General features: G+C 44.0%; 1 protein-coding gene across 1 annotated transcript in view; it reads left to right on the forward strand.

Annotated features, from left to right (window-relative positions):
* The window catches only part of SFMBT2 (Scm like with four mbt domains 2), a 193,245-nt gene extending 178,242 nt beyond the window's left edge, over positions 1-15,003 (forward strand). Inside the window, exons 18-21 of the mRNA XM_084636621.1 lie at positions 1,420-1,592; positions 5,059-5,307; positions 5,474-5,602; positions 7,710-15,003. Coding sequence (XP_084492747.1) covers positions 1,420-1,592; positions 5,059-5,307; positions 5,474-5,602; positions 7,710-7,850 — 692 coding nt within the window. The 3' untranslated portion in view covers positions 7,851-15,003. The remainder of the gene's footprint in view (positions 1-1,419; positions 1,593-5,058; positions 5,308-5,473; positions 5,603-7,709) is intronic.
* Positions 15,004-17,805: the final 2,802 nt, after the last annotated feature.

The raw sequence follows: 17,805 nt of genomic DNA on the forward strand, positions 1-17,805 counted from the left end.
GACCTCACGTTAGGTCATACCACCTGGGGGTGCCATTTTGAAGAGCTTGCTGCTGGCGTGATCTCACACACCTGGTGCAGGTCCAGGCACATACCCACACCCTTCAGCTGTGTCTTTACTGCCTCCTCATCTGCACTGCTATTTATTCCTGTGCTGTCCATGGATGTGCACCCCGCACCGTCAGAAAAACACTGCGGTACGCATCCTTGGAAGATGAGTTTGGTTGGTTACTGCACTATTTGCCGTTCTTTGTTCTTTTAACCTCTGCAGTAGCAGGTGTTTACTTTCGCGACTATGCACCAACATCCAGTTGGTGGTGATCTTGTGTAGGCTGTATTTTGCCTAACTTTTAAAGGAGCTAACTTCTTTGGACCACATGATTTACTGCTAATAAGTCAAATTCTGATCTGTTGCACCACTATAAAGCTGGAGCATGTCTGCCAAAATCTACGGCGTGGCCCTAGATTTACATCTGGGGAGCAGAGGCTCCAACTGAGCACTCAAGTGCATCCTTATTCAGGAAGGCTCTCGCTTAAAGTTAAGCACATGCTCATGCCTCCCTGAAGTCAACTTTGCTGAATAGCAGTGGACTGCTGAATCAGGTCCTGAAGGTAGAACTGGGTTACAGTCTCCTCTCACGCGAATTTTACACCAGTATAATTTTACTGATTTCAAATGAGTCACTCCTGACTAACAGCACAGTGAAAGGAGAATCGGGCCCTATGTGTCTAAAAACAGCTAATATGCAGTTTGGGACTAGTCACCGTTACATAGAGAAATATTTATTATTTTAGGACCTGAGCCAAAGCCCACTGAAATCAACAGAAGTCAGATATTTGCTGCATTGACTCAAGAAATACTTTGGCCATGATATTCAGAAGAGCTGAATGCTGGAAGCTCCCATTGAAGCAGATGGCAGCTGCAGACTCTCTGCACCGTTGAAAGTTAGGCCTGTAATTTTCATGCTGTGAACTTCAGGATCTGACCCAACTGGAGCCTCAGCTACCCAGATGTAAATCCAGGGCAACACCATAGATTTTGGCAGATACATTCCAGATTTATAGTGGTGCAACAGATCAGAATTCTTATTCAGTTCTTACTCGGGCAAAATTCTCAGCATGTACAGCAAAAGTTTTGCCTAAGTATTAAGTAAGGACTTCAGGATTTAACCTATAGTGAATAAATATGTATGAATGGATGTCTAAATTCTAATAGTTTTACCCATTTTGTGACAATAGGCCAAGACAGCACCAGGTATTTCATTCTTCCTTGGGACATTGTCTGACAATCAAGATTTCTTTAGAGTTCCCTATGAAAGCTGCTTTGAAGTAGTGGTGTATTACATTGGATCGATAGCATAAAGCAAGCAAAAGCTAGATTTTCTGTATGGTTATGTTTTTACTGTATGTTTTGCTCCAGCCTATTATTATGGGAAGAGGAAAAAAATCATTAAGCCTCCAATTGGGGAAAATAACAACATGAAAAGTGGACACATCAAGCCAGCAAGACGCAGAAAGAGGCGGAAATCCATTTTTGTACAGAAGAAAAGGAGGTCGTCTGCTGTCGATTTTAATGCTGTGGGATCTGCAGAGGTACACATTGGATTGTGCTCATTCGCCTTGCTATAGAACGGGTCTCCACACATGACACTGCTTTTTAGAAATATAAATTTTCAACAAGCACCCTAGGGCTGCCCTTCGCCTTTGGGAGGAGCTCCCCATACATATCCTGAAAGCCACCTCACTGTGCTCCTTCAAATCTCTCCTTGAATCTCTGCTTTGCTGTGATGCCTACAAAAGTTTTACCGTAGTTAAGCAGCTGACATGCTCATTGTCTCATTGTTCTTGTGCTCGATGATCTGTCTGTCTGTTTGTATCCATCCATTGTCTCTTGTCTTCTACTTAGACAGTAAGCTTTTGGGAGCAATGGCTGTCTTTTTGTTTGCGTTTGTACAGCACCTAGCACCTACAGTGGGGTCCTGGTCTGTGACTAGCGCTCCGAGACAGTGCTGCAATACAAATGCTAGATGCGGAAAGGACATTTATAAGTCACACTTGAGTCAGCATGGGTATCAATACTCTATTAATTACTTATTGCTTAATATTTTAAGTTCACAGCATGTAAAATTGTTCTAGGTGCTTTACAGAGCAAGTGAAAGGCAAGACCATCCCAATGACTCTACATGCTATGGCCTCAATCCTACAAAGATATAGGCCTTGTCTACACACTCGCGTGAACTGGTGCAGTTAAACTGGTCCCATGTGGACACTTATTTCTGTTTAAAAGTGACTTATTTTGGTTTAGCTTAAACCCGTGTGTAATCAACTTCACCTAAACCCAGATAAACTACTCTTGAACAGAAATAAGTGTCCACCCAGGCTTTGCAACCGATTTAACTAAGCTTGTTTGAAATAACACCTGAAGTTAAACCAGTGCAACAACACGTGTCGACAAGCCCTTATCCACACACTTAACTTTTCACACATGAGTAGACCATGTGAATCCAATGGTATTACTCATGGGTAAAGTTAAGCACCTGTTAAGGCCTCATCTAAACTTAAAAGCTTTGCTGACATGGCTATGTTGGTTAGGAGTGTGAAAAAAATCCCGCTTCTAACCGGCATAGCTTTGCTGGCAAAACCCCTAGTGTAGACATAGTTATACTGGCAAAAAGAGGCATTTTGCTTATTTCATTCAGGTAACTGTTACAGGTTACAGTAGAACCCGTGAGTTACGAACACTTCAGGAATGGAGGTTGTTCGTAACTCTGAAATGTTCGTAACTCTGAACAAAACGTTAGGGTTGTTCTTTCAAAAGTTTACAATTGAACATTGACTTAAAACAGCTTTGAAACTTTACTATGCAGAAGAAAAATGCTGCTTTCAACCATCTGAATTTAAATGAAACAAGCACAGATACAGTTTCCTTACCTTGTCAAATCTTTGTTTATATTTTCCCTTTATTTTTTTTAGTAGTACTGTACTGTATTTGCTTTTTATTTTTTTTTTCTCTCTGCTGCCTGATTGCACACTTCCAGTTCCAAATGAGGTGTGTGGTTGACCAGTCAGTTTGTAACTCTGAGGTTCATAACTCTGACGTTCTACTGGATATCTACAAAAGCACTCTTTTGCCATCTAACCTGTCTCTCCACTAGGAGGGTTTGCCAGTATACTTATAGCTGAAAACCCTTTGAATGTAGACAAGGAGCAAGTGTTTGTGGGACTTGGGCCCAAATCATACACACATCAAAATCAGGTGTGGACTAAAGTCAATGGGAGCCTTTACACTATCTCCAATGACCTTTGGATCAGACTCTAAGCAAATGAGATAAATGGAAGTGGCGCGGCTTGGTGATGTTTAGGGTTTGTCTACACAGCGAAAGCTGCACACAGACTAACCTGCCCGAGCTAGCTTAAATCCAGCTAACATGGGTAACAACAGTAATGAAGACAGCAAAGTGTGGGCTTCAGAGCGCGCTAGTGAGCCAAGTATATACTCAGGCTCCATGCCAGGGTTATACGACATGCTCTGAAACCCACGCTGCTCTGTCTTTGCCGATATTGTTCCCATGACTGCTGGATTCAGTCTAGGTCAGGTAGGCTATGCCATGCACAGGTTTTGCTGTGTAAATCTACCCTTGGAGTGGTAAGATTTGTGTGCCCCTGAATGGTGCAGTTAATAGTCATTATTAACTCACTTCACTTATGCAATATGATTTCTTGTAACAGACAAAACCATAAATTGTAAGACAAGAGAAACCGGGCTGCTTTAATATCCACTCAAGCCCTTCCAAATTAATGGGCTTGAATGTTTGAAAATGATGGCAGGATTACAGTATAGTCATCCTTGGCCAAATTCTGATTTCTCATTAAGAAAACCCAAACGTGGGCAAAACGATGCACTGATGCTTACTGAAGCTCAAATTCTGAGCGGCGTTTCATCTGTTGTGTGCATTTATATATATATGTTCAGTGTCCAGCATTTTCTGTTTATGAGGGGCATTGTAGAGTTACAAATTTGGAAATACTGTGCTTATTAGAGCTGATGAGGACCTGGATTTTCAGCTTTGCAGGAAATTCGGCAACTGTTAATTTTTTTCCATCCAAAATGGAATGAAAATCAGAAAATTTCAATTTCCCACTAAATGAAATTCTGAAAAAACTCTGTCGGGTCGATCCAAATGTTTCCTTTTGATAAAATCAAACCATTTCCAATTTTTTCACTTTTTTAAACTTTTAAACATTTTGTTTACATAAAAACAATTAATACCCTATTTGGAAAATCTAAATATTCCATTCTGAAAATATGAAAGGGGGACATTTTAACGTCATCAGAATGCTTTGTTTCGATTTTTGTTGCCTAAACAAAATATCATCAAAATTGACACATTTTTCTAAATGTTTCTGTTTCAGTGAAAATGGTATTTTCCAGTAAAAAACTTGAAACGAAACATTTTTGACTAGTTTTTAATGCTTCTTTTTAACAGTCAGGGTAATTAACCATTGGAGTAGATTATCAAGGGATGTAGTACATTTTTCCATCAATTTGAGGTCTTCAAAAGAAGAATTCTTTGAAATCTCATTTGCTTTTCTTGGACAATGAAGAAAAGACTGGTCAGTTTCATTTTTTTCCTAGTCAGTTTCACTTCCCAGGTCTCATGCCTTAGCACAAGATTGCAATGTTAGAGTTGCAAGCACTGCAGAGGGTTAGTAGTCCTTCCGGACATTGGACTGTCACTAGTAAAACAGTTCAACAGAGGCGAGTAATTTCTGTACGGTATGGATAGAACCAACCCTTAGGTTAGTAAATTCAGAACGAAAACCTGTTTTCATTGACGTTTACACAAAAAAATAGGACTACAAATTCATTTTAATACTAGGTTTTGAAATCAAATCTAAATTTGGGGGCCTAAATGGTATGACACTGTGGCATATATAGGGGTATAATTCAGCTGAAGTCAGAGGTGTGATTCTGGATTGACACTAGTTTCAATGAGAGTAGGATGTGACCTCATGTTAAACCCTATGTCATAATGTTTCCGTGACAATCTCACTCTAGGAAAGCGAAGAGGAGGAGCCAGACGCTATGGAAGATGAGACAGGGAGCGAAGAAACCAGCTCAGAGCTACGTGATGACCAGACTGACACCTCCTCTGCTGAGGTACCTTCAGCCCGACCAAGAAGAGCAGTGACATTACGAAGCAGCACGGAGTCAGACAGACCCCCTCCCATCGAGAGAGCTAGAAGGGGCCGCAAAACGCCGTCTCTCTCATGCGCTGAAGGAGAGAAGTGCACTCAAGTCAAGGAAGTGAGTATATTGGTGGACTACTTAGCTTCCAATTCATGGCAATATTTTTTCCTTTGATGTAACCTTCTGTATAAGGTGTTACCCATCTGCAGAGACCACCACATGCTCTACAGATGAGTCATTCTGGGCACTGACATTTTCTTTACAAGTGTTCTGGCACTTGCAGGAAATAAAGCAAGAAGAGGAAGAGAAGCTCGTCCTCGACAGCAATCCATTGGAGTGGACAGTGACTGACGTTGTGAGGTTTATTAAATTGACAGACTGCGCTCCCCTAGCCAAAATATTTCAGGAACAGGTATGCTGCCTCATCTTACCTCTCTCTGGGTGCAGACACTGTAGTAATGGTGTTTATTCACAGCACAGGAAAGTGTAACTGAGCCTTTATGAAAAGGGTGAAGAATAGATCTTTCTTGTTCATTAAGGGTGAAATTCACCCGTGTCAGAGTCAGTATGAGGCCCATGCATCACCTGCACCCTTAAAATCGGGCTTAGGTGGCACTTAAATGGTACGCAGGAGATCTGATGCCACAAGTGTGACTGTCACCCTATCTAATTAGATGAAGCACTGGACCAGGACGCAGAAGACCCAGATTCTGAATCAGTGGATGGCTTCAGGCTAGGTTGAAATTGTCTGACTGAAATTCGGCACCAAAATCCATAGGCAGGCTCCTAAAAACGTATCCTGATTTTAGGATGTTCTGAACGCTTCCAATTAAAGGCATTTAAATCTGCGGGAGGTCAGTACTTCTGTCATCAAGCTAATAGTGTCTTTCGATGGGCCCTAGATAGATAGAACTAGTCACTCCTCCGCTAATGAATAACATCCACCGCTATCAAATTCATGCTAAAGGGGGGATCTCTAGTAAATAATACCTCAAGACATGCTCTAGGAATTATTTTGGGGAAGTTCTCCGCAGGTCAGACTAGGTGATCACAATGGTCTCTTCTGCCCTATGAATCTATGAAATCAGATATTAACCAGAATGGAATGTTGCCAAGACACCAAAGCTAACCCCCCTCCTCTTGCCTAAAGTGCTATGGGATCAATCTTCAGCTAATGGCACGTGAGCAATGCTTTGGCTCTACCTATCTGCAAGACAGCACCTGGGGGCCCCTAGCAATATGCCTGTTCATTAAGTTGAAACATAAAAAAAAAACAGAGAAGGTGTTTGTGATGAGAAGAGTACTTACCATGTACATGTATCATCTGTGTTTAGGCATCTAGAGGATGATAAATACTCTAATTGTGGACAGAATTAGTTTATGCTCTTTCTGACCTTCACTGTGTTGTCTACATTGTGAATTTCTTTGACTGCAGTTTGACTCCTCTGTTTTTCCCCTGTGATCATATATTCAGATTCTGCTTGTTGGCTTTTAAATCTGGTGGGTTTTTGATTTTCTTAAAGACTTGAACTCTTAATTAACCAGAGGAACCAAGGAGCAAACCAGGAGAGAATGGTTATAAAATCTCTTTCATCTGGGGCACTGAGCAACTAAGGGAACCAGTGAAGAACTATAGGAATCTTCCACTTGCCATTCAAAGCCAAACCCCATTGGTTGTGTCTGAAAATGATTGCCATCTGATGGCTGTTCAGTGGCCTATGTCAAATGATTTATTTTATTATTAGTTATTATTATATAATATCATAGAGCCTTGGAGCCCTACTCATGAACCAGAAGTGGATATGCTCGGAGCTTTACAAACACAGAACAAAAAAACAGTCCCTGCCCCAAGGAGTTTACAATCTAAGTATAAGACTAAAGACAACAGGTAGATAAGACAGACCAATGGGGGAATGAGACCGTAGTGATCAGCAATGGTGGTATCAGTGCACCAGTGGCCTAAATTGGTTCCCAGTGGCCAGATCAGAATGAGCACTTTTGTTAGTACCAGGGGAAGCCAAAGACTGAACGGGGCATGCTTTGAACTGCTCTCTACTCCACAGAGATTTTCCTTCCAGGTCAGGGGCCAACGCAGCACAGAGAGGAAGTATGGCTTTGTGGTTAAGGAATAGGACTCAAAAATGCTGCAGTCAGTTCCCTGCTCTGCCTCACGTGTCCTGTCTGATCTAAGGCCTCTCTCTGTGGCCTACTTCCCCACCTGTACAATGCAGATAGTACTTCCTCTTTCTCATCCATGTCTATTTCGAGTGTAAGCTGTATGGGGCAGGAACTGTCTCTACAGCACCTAGCTCAGTGGGGCTCTGTTCTCAGTTGGAACCTCTAGGTGTAAGACAAATCATACACACTAATATACTGCTGCTGTGTGGCTAGATGCCTTCCTCTCCTAGGATGTCAGTCCCGCTTTGACCAGCCCTAAAGCAAAACCTACTGTTCCACGTTTTCAGGTGCTGTGGAGTAGTCTACAAACAGCAACTTCTCGTTGTCTCTTCTTTCCCTAGGACATTGATGGCCAAGCACTTCTGCTACTGACACTCCCAACTGTGCAAGAATGCATGGAGCTGAAACTTGGCCCAGCCATCAAGTTGTGTCACCAGATCGAGCGAGTAAAAGTTGCTTTCTATGCACAATACGCCAACTGACTCTACTTAGCTCCTTGCATTTCCTTCTCCTCTCTCTCTTTTTATTTTTAATGTTACAACTCACTTGGGTTTTTCCTCAAAACACGTGGAATTGGAAGCTCTGAGCCACCTGCTATAAAAAAACAAAAACAAACAAAAAATCCAAGTGGAATGAATATTTCCGTATTTGTAAAGCACATTGAAGTGTTGCGGCCGTCTCTTTTTGTGAATCTCTCCAAGGGTGTTATATTGTGGGGGAGCAAGGCCATAATATAGCAGAAGGTTTTATCTTTTTTTAAAAAAAAGAACAAACTTTCCTACAAACGGCAAACACATTCCATAGGGAAAATGTTCACGCATTTGTAGCTGATTGTGGTGTCTTGAGGTCAGTTGCTGGACATAAACGATCCCTTCGGTGATTCCAGCACACTTCTTTCATATTGAAATGTGAGTGATCGTTGTTCAAGTGACCCATGGCTTCCTGCAACTTTGATCTTGATGATCGATGTGTTTTTTTTTTCTTTTCAGTCTTACAAAGAAAGAGATATAACAGTGATGCAAAAAGGAACACATTATCAAGTGATTTTTAAACGGGAAATCCAAACCATGCTCTCTGTTGTATCAGTCACAAATACAATGATCTAAAAGGTGTGCATCAAAGCATAGTACCCAGGAACTCTTCCCAAGCCCGATATAGCTATGTACAGTAAGCTGATTGTCTCTGTCTCCGTGGTTGGATCTGTACAGTAGTTCCTTCATTCTTGCCATGGAGCATGCATGAAGTATTTTATATTAAAGCCCATGAAGTTATAGTCACTTAATATTCAAGGTCTGACTTTGAACCCCCAGAAAACAAGAACATTCCAATTTAAGGATGAGGTTTTGGAGCAAATGCTGATTTCATCTTCACCTGCGTAAATCTATTGAAGTCAGCTGAGTCACCTGGATTTATGCTGGGGTAAGTGAGATCAGAATTGTGGCCCAAAACCTCAGCGAGGAGGGATGTTGATTTACACCAGCTGAGGATCTGGCCCAACCCATCCTTTTGTGCTTATGTCCATCAAGGTCCAGACTCACCAGTGTGCACCAGCTGTTCTTTGCCACTCTGGCCAGTTCAACTGGATGTGGGACTCCTGTGTGTCACTGGAGCTGTGCAAAATAGCTGGAGTCTACCAGAGAACCTGACCCAGCGCATCTTTGTGGCGAGGATAAAGAGTTGTGTGAAGCACCTAGGGTTTGTGTCATCGGGGTTCGTGTGACCTTTTTTCCATTTCTCATGTACTCCTGTCTCCCGTTGGGCCTGTTGTGAATCAGGATAACTCCACTGAGGTTGATACCTTTATAAAACTGCCAAAAGCAGGATCAGAATCAGGACCAAGGTTGGGGGTGGGGAGTTTTCTTTGAGTTTAAGGTTCGAATGAATCTCCCCCAAAAGGTAAAATTCAGCCCAAACCATCACGTTTATCCTGGCTTCCAGGGAAACTACAGACTTTTACATGGTTTCCTCTGAAGCCACAAACAAGCCATTGTCCTCAAGGCTCAGGGAGCTCTGCCCGAATCTTGGGTTTGTTATGAAAATTTTGCACAGCGCTGTTGGGATATTGTGATGTCAAATCACATTCCGGTAGAGACAGAAATGTAATCTTTGTCTTCATTCTGAATGCCAGAGTTTTTGTCCTCTTGACCCAGATCTTGAACGTTATCACTTCAACATAGATTTTTGGTGTCAATTCTTTTTGGATTTTACTTTAAAACTCTGGTTTACACTGTCTCATTGCAGCTGACATGGATCTGATTATCCTGAAGACTAGGTCCGCTCAGAGAAGCCCACTTATCATTAACTGCCACTGGGTTCTACCACACAAATTCCTTCTTGAGGACTCCTTAAATTCTTTGGATTTTTGGTGCAGTGTAATGACTCTGAAACATCCATTACACATTATATCAAAATCTGCTTAGGAGCATGTTTTATGCAAGAACTATTGACTCAATATAGATTCTATATAGATGGCCCTATAGATTCTCAAGGAGTCTTCCTAGTTTGCCTTTTGGTGCCATTGTTTCTGCTCTCAATTAATTTCATTTTTCTGGAATTTGGATACAAAGAAATGGCTGCACATGGGGCTGGATCCTGCCAGACTCCTATTGATTTTGATAGACGTTTCATACACGGGGGACTGGCAGAATTAGGCTCAGCTGCTTTGTCCTGCAGCTCCTAGTATTAAAGTTTAAATTATCTTTATTTAAAGGAAGAGGAGAAAGTGGCTGTTCCTGTTCTGAGGCTTTTTGTTTGATCAATAAATGAATTAACCCTTAATTTGTCCTACAAGCCATTAGAGACAGGTTTTATAATGGAAATTCTACTGGACATAGAGCAGTGCCCCATGTCACTCTAATCATTTTGATAATTGCTTTTGATCCCTTTACAACACTCTCATTTTTTTTTTTAATATCCACCATCTCTTTTAAAATTTCCTATGATTAAACTCATATAAAGAAAGGGCCCGGATTATATTCTGTGCTAGTTTGCATAGGGGACAACCAAAAGGGGCACCAGGAAGCCTATTACAGCTTCCGGTTCAGCTGAGACCATTCCCTACCCTGGCATAGGTTAGAGCACCCTCAGGGCTGCTCTAACCTGTCAGCCAGCAGTAATCCCAAGAGACTGTATCCTAGCGAAGGAAAGCCAGAGTGTGGGGTATGTGGCACAGGAGCTCAGCATCCCTGAGCTGCCCTAGCTAATTGCTGCCTGATACTGGTGAATTTTCTGCCCCTTTGCCTCATTCTGAAGCTCACCAGAGGAGTTTAATGCATCTGAGCTCCTTGTTACCTACTGCAAGAACTTAGGATCGTTCACAGTGCTGATAGAGTGAAAGTCATCTAACTGTAGCTATTTCTGGGGCAGTGAAATTCTCCTGTAAGAATGAATCAGGGTGTGGATGGCTGCATACTTTGCACACAGGATAACGTCGTCTTGAAATCCTTAGCTGTGTCCAGACATGGGGTGGCAGCATAGGTACCGACTCCATGGATGCTCCAGGGCTCAAGCACCCACCGAAAAAAAAATAGCAGGTGCTCAGCACCCATAGGACTGGACTAATCTTTTGTGGGCCCCGGCACCGGGACCATAGCCCTGACCCCTGCTCCATCCATGCTCTGCCCCGAGGCCCCACCCCCACTCAGCATCTTCTCCCCAAGGCCCTGCCCACTGCTCTGCCCCACAGCCTCTCCCCTGCTCAGCCTCTTCCCCCTCAAGGCCCCGGCCCTGCTCGGCCTCTTCCCCCCCCACCCCCCCCCCGAGGCCTGCATGGGGGGAGGGGCCGAGAGGAGCACCCACCGGCAAAAATAACAGTCAGCACGTGTGGGAGGCGGTACTTTGGCTACTGACATACAGTCTCATGAAAGTTACAAGGGGAGCTTTTACTGGTGGTTGTTTCTTTATGGTAATAATCAGTGAGATTTAAATCACATCTATCAAAAAAGCAGAGTTTAATTTTAGCCCACATAAGCTGTATATTTCTACTCCCCACCTTCAGCGTTTTTTTTTTCTTAACCGTCTGCATTTATTTTCTCGCTTCCTTTTGGAGACAGCTGATAGTTGTGGCCACCAGTCCTTAGTTATTCCGAAATTACCTTGACTTGGCCTGTGTGGCAAGTGTGTTATTATACTGACACCTAGAATAGTGAGTGGGAAGGTATCAAACAGATGTACTTAGTCTGTTGTTATAATTGCCTTTGCAGAGAAGGGGAGCTGAATTTCCTAGCTAATTTTTTATGGAAAAGAAAACCCATTCTGAACACAGTTTAATTGTACAAGGTGCTTGGATTGTCACAAAGATTCGAGGAGACATCAGAATTGAGAGATGACTCTTTCCGGCACGTAATTCAAGTTCCAGAAAATGAACAAGGTTTTAGAATAGTGTGTTGCTAAGGTCATATTTGGAATGAAGATTGCTCTAGAGTGAAATGTGGATAAAGTTGCTAGGTCAAATACTAATAAACAGACACATTTTCACCTAATATGTATTGGGACAAATTCAGAATGGGTGTAATCGGGTGCAGACTTTCTTGATGAAGCTGCATCTTGTTATCCCAGTTCTGAATTTGGCTCTTAGACTGGGGATTGAGGTTTACAATGGCATATTTTATCTCTGTAGATTGAAGGGCTAAAGGGCCTGAACATGGTTACCCTGGTCAAAGGCTGGGAACATTATTGTCCACTGGCAGGTCATTCCTTAAGGCCAAGCAGCAGTACTGTGGTTCCATTGCCAAGTTCACTGAGAAGAACGTACGTTAAACCTCACTGTGCTAACCCAGCCCACTGGGCCTGAGAGCAGCTATGCTCCAAGAAGGAAGCGTGCAGTGGTCCTGCCACTGACCTCCCTTGGGTCTTACCACCAAGGATGGTCAACTCTAAATGACAGTCAAGGCTCTGCAGAAGCCCCACTGGCAGAGGGAGAATGTGCTGAATCGGTGCATCCAAGCCAGCATGTTCCACTTTGGAATCCGTGCTTGACCCATTCTGAGCCCCCTATAGCAGGGAAGATGGCAGCAGCTTTGCACTGTATTCCAGTGTCCCCTTGGCATAGACCAGGTCCTGGCCTATAGGCCGCAAAGCTCTACTCGCTGGCGTCTTATTAAGCCACGTAAAATGTGATGCAAAAGTAATATCCTTGGTCCCATGCTAATAAGCCCCTCTCCTCACTGACGTCTTGGATCACCCCTTAGAACCTGAAGGAGAAATATATTCATCCTTAGAACCCAAGGGGAGTGGGGGAGGAGAGTCTCAGCTCCTGTTTCTCTCCCTGCCAATATCCCTGCTCCTTGACTCCTACTCCAGGTCCAGAACATGGTTCCTCCCACCTCTCTACAAGAAGTGTTAGAAGATTCCCCCGATGCTCCCAGCAGGTAGAGAGCTCCCTCCCCCCACCTGACACTGCTAGGCTGCTCCCAAGTTCTGTGCCAAGAAGCCATTGCCCCTGGCCCCTGTCGCCTCTGCGAGCCATTTGACAGAGCCATGACAACCTCCGGGCACTGGTGTTTGGTTTTAAAGAAAGACTTCCTCTGACACTTGGCCTCCGGGTGCTGACGTTCCACCCCTTCCCAGCTCTGCCTCGGTGGACGCAGGCTGGAGCCCTAGAACCCAATCCTGGGGACACTGAGGGCAGGTCTACACTACGGGGTTAAGTCAACCTAAGTTACACAACTCCAGCTACGTGAATAACGAAGCTGGAGTCAATGTAGCTTGGGTTGACTTATTGCGTTGTCTACACCCTGCTGGGTCGACCGGAGAAACTCTTCTGTCGACTTACAGGAGAGCGCTCTGTGGTCGATTTAGCGGGTCTTCCCTAGACCCGCTAAATCGACCCCTGGTGGATCGATCACCGCAGCGTCGGTCCGCCCGGTAAGTGTAGACATGCCCTGCGTGCGCTCAACACCCAATGGAAATTGATGGCATTCAGCACTTCCAATGAGGCGCCGTGCGGGATGGGGCCCTTATTGAGAAGGTGTGTGGTACACTGCAGTAGTGTCTACACTACTACCTGCACGCCCATGTACACAGAGCTGTAGGTTCCTAGAGATTCAGAGAGGCGCCGAGTGGAGTTTACAAAACTTCAGTAGGCCAGGCACCTTACTCCCATTGAAAGGGAGCCGGGGTGAGGTGCCCAAATCCCCGTAAATCTGCCCTGTCACCACCTGAATTTAATCTGAAACCCGTCTGGATTGGGAAGCCGGTGCATCCCTCAGCAAACCCAGTCACCAGCTCTTTCAAACCCAGCTGGCCAAGGCCAGGCCACGAAATCAGCCTTTACCCACTTGAAAAAGGAGGCCCCATGGTTTCTGGAGCCTTTTCGTTGACTTCAGGAGGAGCTGCAAACGCTCGGCACCTCTGAGAATCAAGCCACTTACCATTACGGATTCTTGGAGTTCAGAAATGCCAAGCCCCTTCGCACCGGTTTTTCTTTTTCTGGTGCACTGTGTTCTGACATAGACGTGGCTCAGATTGGTCCTTGTGAGTAAAAACTCAAGTGCCAAAAAAGAAAAACGTGCCAGTAAATAGAAATACAGTCAATGCTAGGTCCTCTGTCTATAGCGTTCAGATGTTAGCAGGTAGGAATTTAGTTTCCTCCGTGACTGCTGAGGGAGTTGGCCAATGGCAGCGCAGCTTTGGGCACTCATGGGGCAGGGGAGAGCAGTGGCTCAGATTGTTCTTTCCTCTGGGGACCTGGGGTTCCATTTCCTGTGGATTTGTGGGTTCAGGTGGCCACCTCTCCCCATCAAACTCATTCCATCTGAGGGGAAGCTTCCCAAGAAACCCGCAGGGAGGAAGCTTATGGCATTTTCAAGTCTCCAACTTTGGGATGGGGGGATCTGGTCACAGGTGAAAATGTCTGAGTTTGGACCCATGACAGCAAAAGTGATTTCAAAGGGAGTTAGGTGCCTAAATACCTTTGTGTATCCCACCTTTAGGACCTGGTCTAATTTCCATTGAAGTCAATAGAAAGACTCAGAGTGACTTAAATAGAAATTGGATCAAGCCTTCAAGCATGTTCATAAACTTTAAACATATGAGCAGTTCCATGGAAACCAAAGTGACAGCTCCCATGCACGTGCTTCGGTGTTTTGCTGGATCAGGCCCTTGGCTCTCAATGGGAAATATTAACGGACATAAACCAAGTTTTCCCCTTTGTATAGATCTGATTGCTGGAAAAATGCTTGTGTGGATATTTAAGAACTGCCACCATTGAGACTACAAGCAGGGTTAGTAGTCCTTCCGGACATTGGACTGTCACTAGTAAAACAGTTCAACAGAGGCGAGTAATTTCTGTACGGTATGGATAGAACCAACCCTTAGGTTAGTAAATTCAGAATGAAAACAAGATCAGCAAAAGATGATCAGTTACACCCGGTCATTTCTTTAGAGAAAATAATGATGGCGAACAGCAGCATAACCCCTTCGTAGTGGTGTCCGTGGGAAGTCCTTTGACCGTTTTGCATTCCAGTTTGTATTGCAGATTCGATTCAGATCTTATGTATATAGCCCCTGTGGTGTGTAACAAAAAAAAATCCCCAAACTTGCTGGTGTTTTTACTTTTTAAAATTCAACAGGGCAAAGGGCATGTTGTTAGTTTGCTGTAAGATTGTATTCTGTATATATGTTTTCATGTAAATAAATGAAAATCTATATTCAGAGTTATATTTTAATTTTTATTCGAAATGAAAGAAATCCCCTTTTTACTTGAAGAATTGTAAGCCGCGTTGTTAATAAAGTAATAATAAATTATGTCTTGTTTGGCTGGGTGTTCTTTGGTCTTTGCGTGAGGGATGATACCTTCGTATAGTTCGTTCTTTCTGGGGGAGGTAATACTAAAATATATTCGATCATACCCTCCGCTGCTGTAAATCGGCTTAGCTCCATTCCAGTTTACACGGTCCATTATTTATGCCATTCCCCAGAGGCTGCTGTGCTCTTCAAAGAGACAAGGTCCTCCAGCCTAAAGACTGTGCAGTCTAAGGCCCCGATCCTGTAATGGGACTTCTGCACTCATGCAGATCATCATTGACTTCAACAGGGCTCTGGCGAGGCTCGAGTGTCCACCCACTCACAGCTGTTTGCAGGAGCATGGTCTGGTTTTCTACATGAAGCAATGAATAAAAGTAATAAGAGGAGATAGGGTCAAAAAGGATGTTGGTTGTGACAATAGGGTTGTGCCCTTACTCAGTTTTATGTGTATGCATCTTATTGGTTCCATAATTTTGTTTTGTGATGTGTCTAAAATTCCTCACTTCGCATGAGCAGTGAAATGAGCTTTTAGGGGACCGAAAGAGGGTTGCGTAGTGGCTTGGCAAAAAGTCTCTGGGAGAGCATGTGATACATGAGGACAGCATAGAACAAGGGCAAGGAGTGGGAGAAGGAAGTAGAGAGGGTGCTGAGACCGCCAATACTGGCAGAGCAGGGCTGGAAAGAGCAGGAGAGGGAACAAACTCAGAGCTGGTGGCTGAGATTACAGCAGTACGTGGTACAAAGATCACCTGAAACATACATCACTCCTCTTCCCACTAGGGGAACATTTTCCAAAGTGCCTTAGATGCCTGAAAGTCAGTGGGATTGAGGTGCTGAAGAACTGATTGTCCAAAGGATTTAGGAGCTTAAAGAGGCAGCTAGGCGCCTAGGCCCGAATGCACAAAAGGAACTATACATATAAAATGATGGGGTCTGAATTAGCTGTTGCCACTCAAGAAAGAGGTCTTGGAGTCATTGTGGATAGTTCTCTGAAAACATCTGCTCAGTGTGCAGCGGCAGTCAGAATACTGGGAATCGTTAGGAAAGGGATAGATAATAAGACAGAAGATATCATAATGCCTCTATAGAAATCCATGGTACGCCCATATCTTGAATACTGCATCCAGATGTGGTTGCCCCATCTCAAAAAAGATATATTGGACTTGGAAAAGGTTCAGAAAAGGGCAACAAAAATTATTAGGGGTATGGAACGGCTGCCATATGAGGAGAGATTAATAAGACTGGGACTTTTCAGCTTGGAAAAGAGATGAGTAAGGGGGGATATGATAGAGGTCTATAAATCATGACTGGTATGAAGAAAGTAGATAAGGAAGTGTTATTTACTCCTCATAATACAAGAACTAGGGGTCAACAAATGAAATTAACAGGCAGCAGGTTTAAAACAAACAAAAGGAAGTATTTTTTTTTCACACAACACACAGTCAACCTGTGGAACTCCTTGCCAGAGGATGTTGTGAAGGCCAAGACTATAACAGGGTTCAAAAAATAACTAGATAAATTCATGGAGGATAGGTCCATTAATGGCTATTAGCCAGGATGAGCAGGGATGGTGTCCCTAGCCTCTGTTTGCCAGAAGCTGGGAATGGGTGACAGGGGACGGATCATTTGATGATAACCTGTTCTGTTCATTCCCTCTGGGGCACCTGGCCACTGTCGGAAGACGGGATACTGGGCTGGATGGACCTTTGGTCTGACCCAGTATGGCCGCTTTTATGTTCTTTATTAGACATTGTGACAGAACACCAAACTTTTAGGTGCTTAGAAAATCCCAAGAAGGACACGGTTGTCCACAAAGCTGAGCTGGTACCCAGGCTCCTATACAATGCCCGGGGAGAGAGAGGTGCATTCAAGTGCAATCCACAAAACCTGCACACAAGGCAGGGAGTCACTTAAGTTAGCCAGTGGGAGATGCCAGGGAGAAGGGTATGTGCTAAGCCCATTTGAACAGGGATTGCCCACCTCTCACTGAGCTGTGGGATAATCTTATGTGGGGCTCCCTCCGTCTCCCGCTGAAGCTGTTCCACTGTGGCTAAATAGTGACGGAGTGATCAAAGCAAGAAGACTGGCCCAAAGGTCTCCTAGGTCCCAGGTGGGTACCCGACCACTAGACTACAGAGTGTCTCTCTCTGGGTCAGCAACTGTTCCACTGTGTTAGTACAGCGCCTAGCACAATGGGGTCCTGGTTCATGACCAGGGTTCCTAGGTGCTACAGTAGTACAAATTATTAATAACAATAGTGTGATTTTCAAAAGCACCCAGGTTAGGCACCTGGGCGTTAGGCTTTTGAAAACCCCACTAGCCCTCGAGCTGCATCTTGAGGTGCCTAAATACTTTTGAAAATCTTTCCTTAAGTGTCAAAGTCATGTTTGAAAATGGGATGTAGGCTCCTAAGTCACCTAGGCACTTTTGTACATTTCACCCAGCCTGTGTCCGGATTCAGATCCAAACTAGAACTTCCCCAACAACCAACTCCAGCAGAGCTTGTATTGTGGCCAGGGATGGAAAAGGCAGGGGCACCAAAGCCCCTGAACACTTAGAAGTTCATCACCAGTTTTTTTTTTTAATCCATTTGGAATCCATGGGTCCATTTGGAAACAGCCTCAAGAGGTTCTACTGTTTTCCCTGTGCTTGAAACAACTGGAGGACAGGCATTCCAGACAGTGATATAAT

Source organism: Lepidochelys olivacea (genome assembly GCF_965140295.1).
Source record: "Lepidochelys olivacea isolate rLepOli2 genome assembly, chromosome: 1".
In the NCBI taxonomy this organism is placed as follows: domain Eukaryota; kingdom Metazoa; phylum Chordata; order Testudines; family Cheloniidae; genus Lepidochelys; species Lepidochelys olivacea.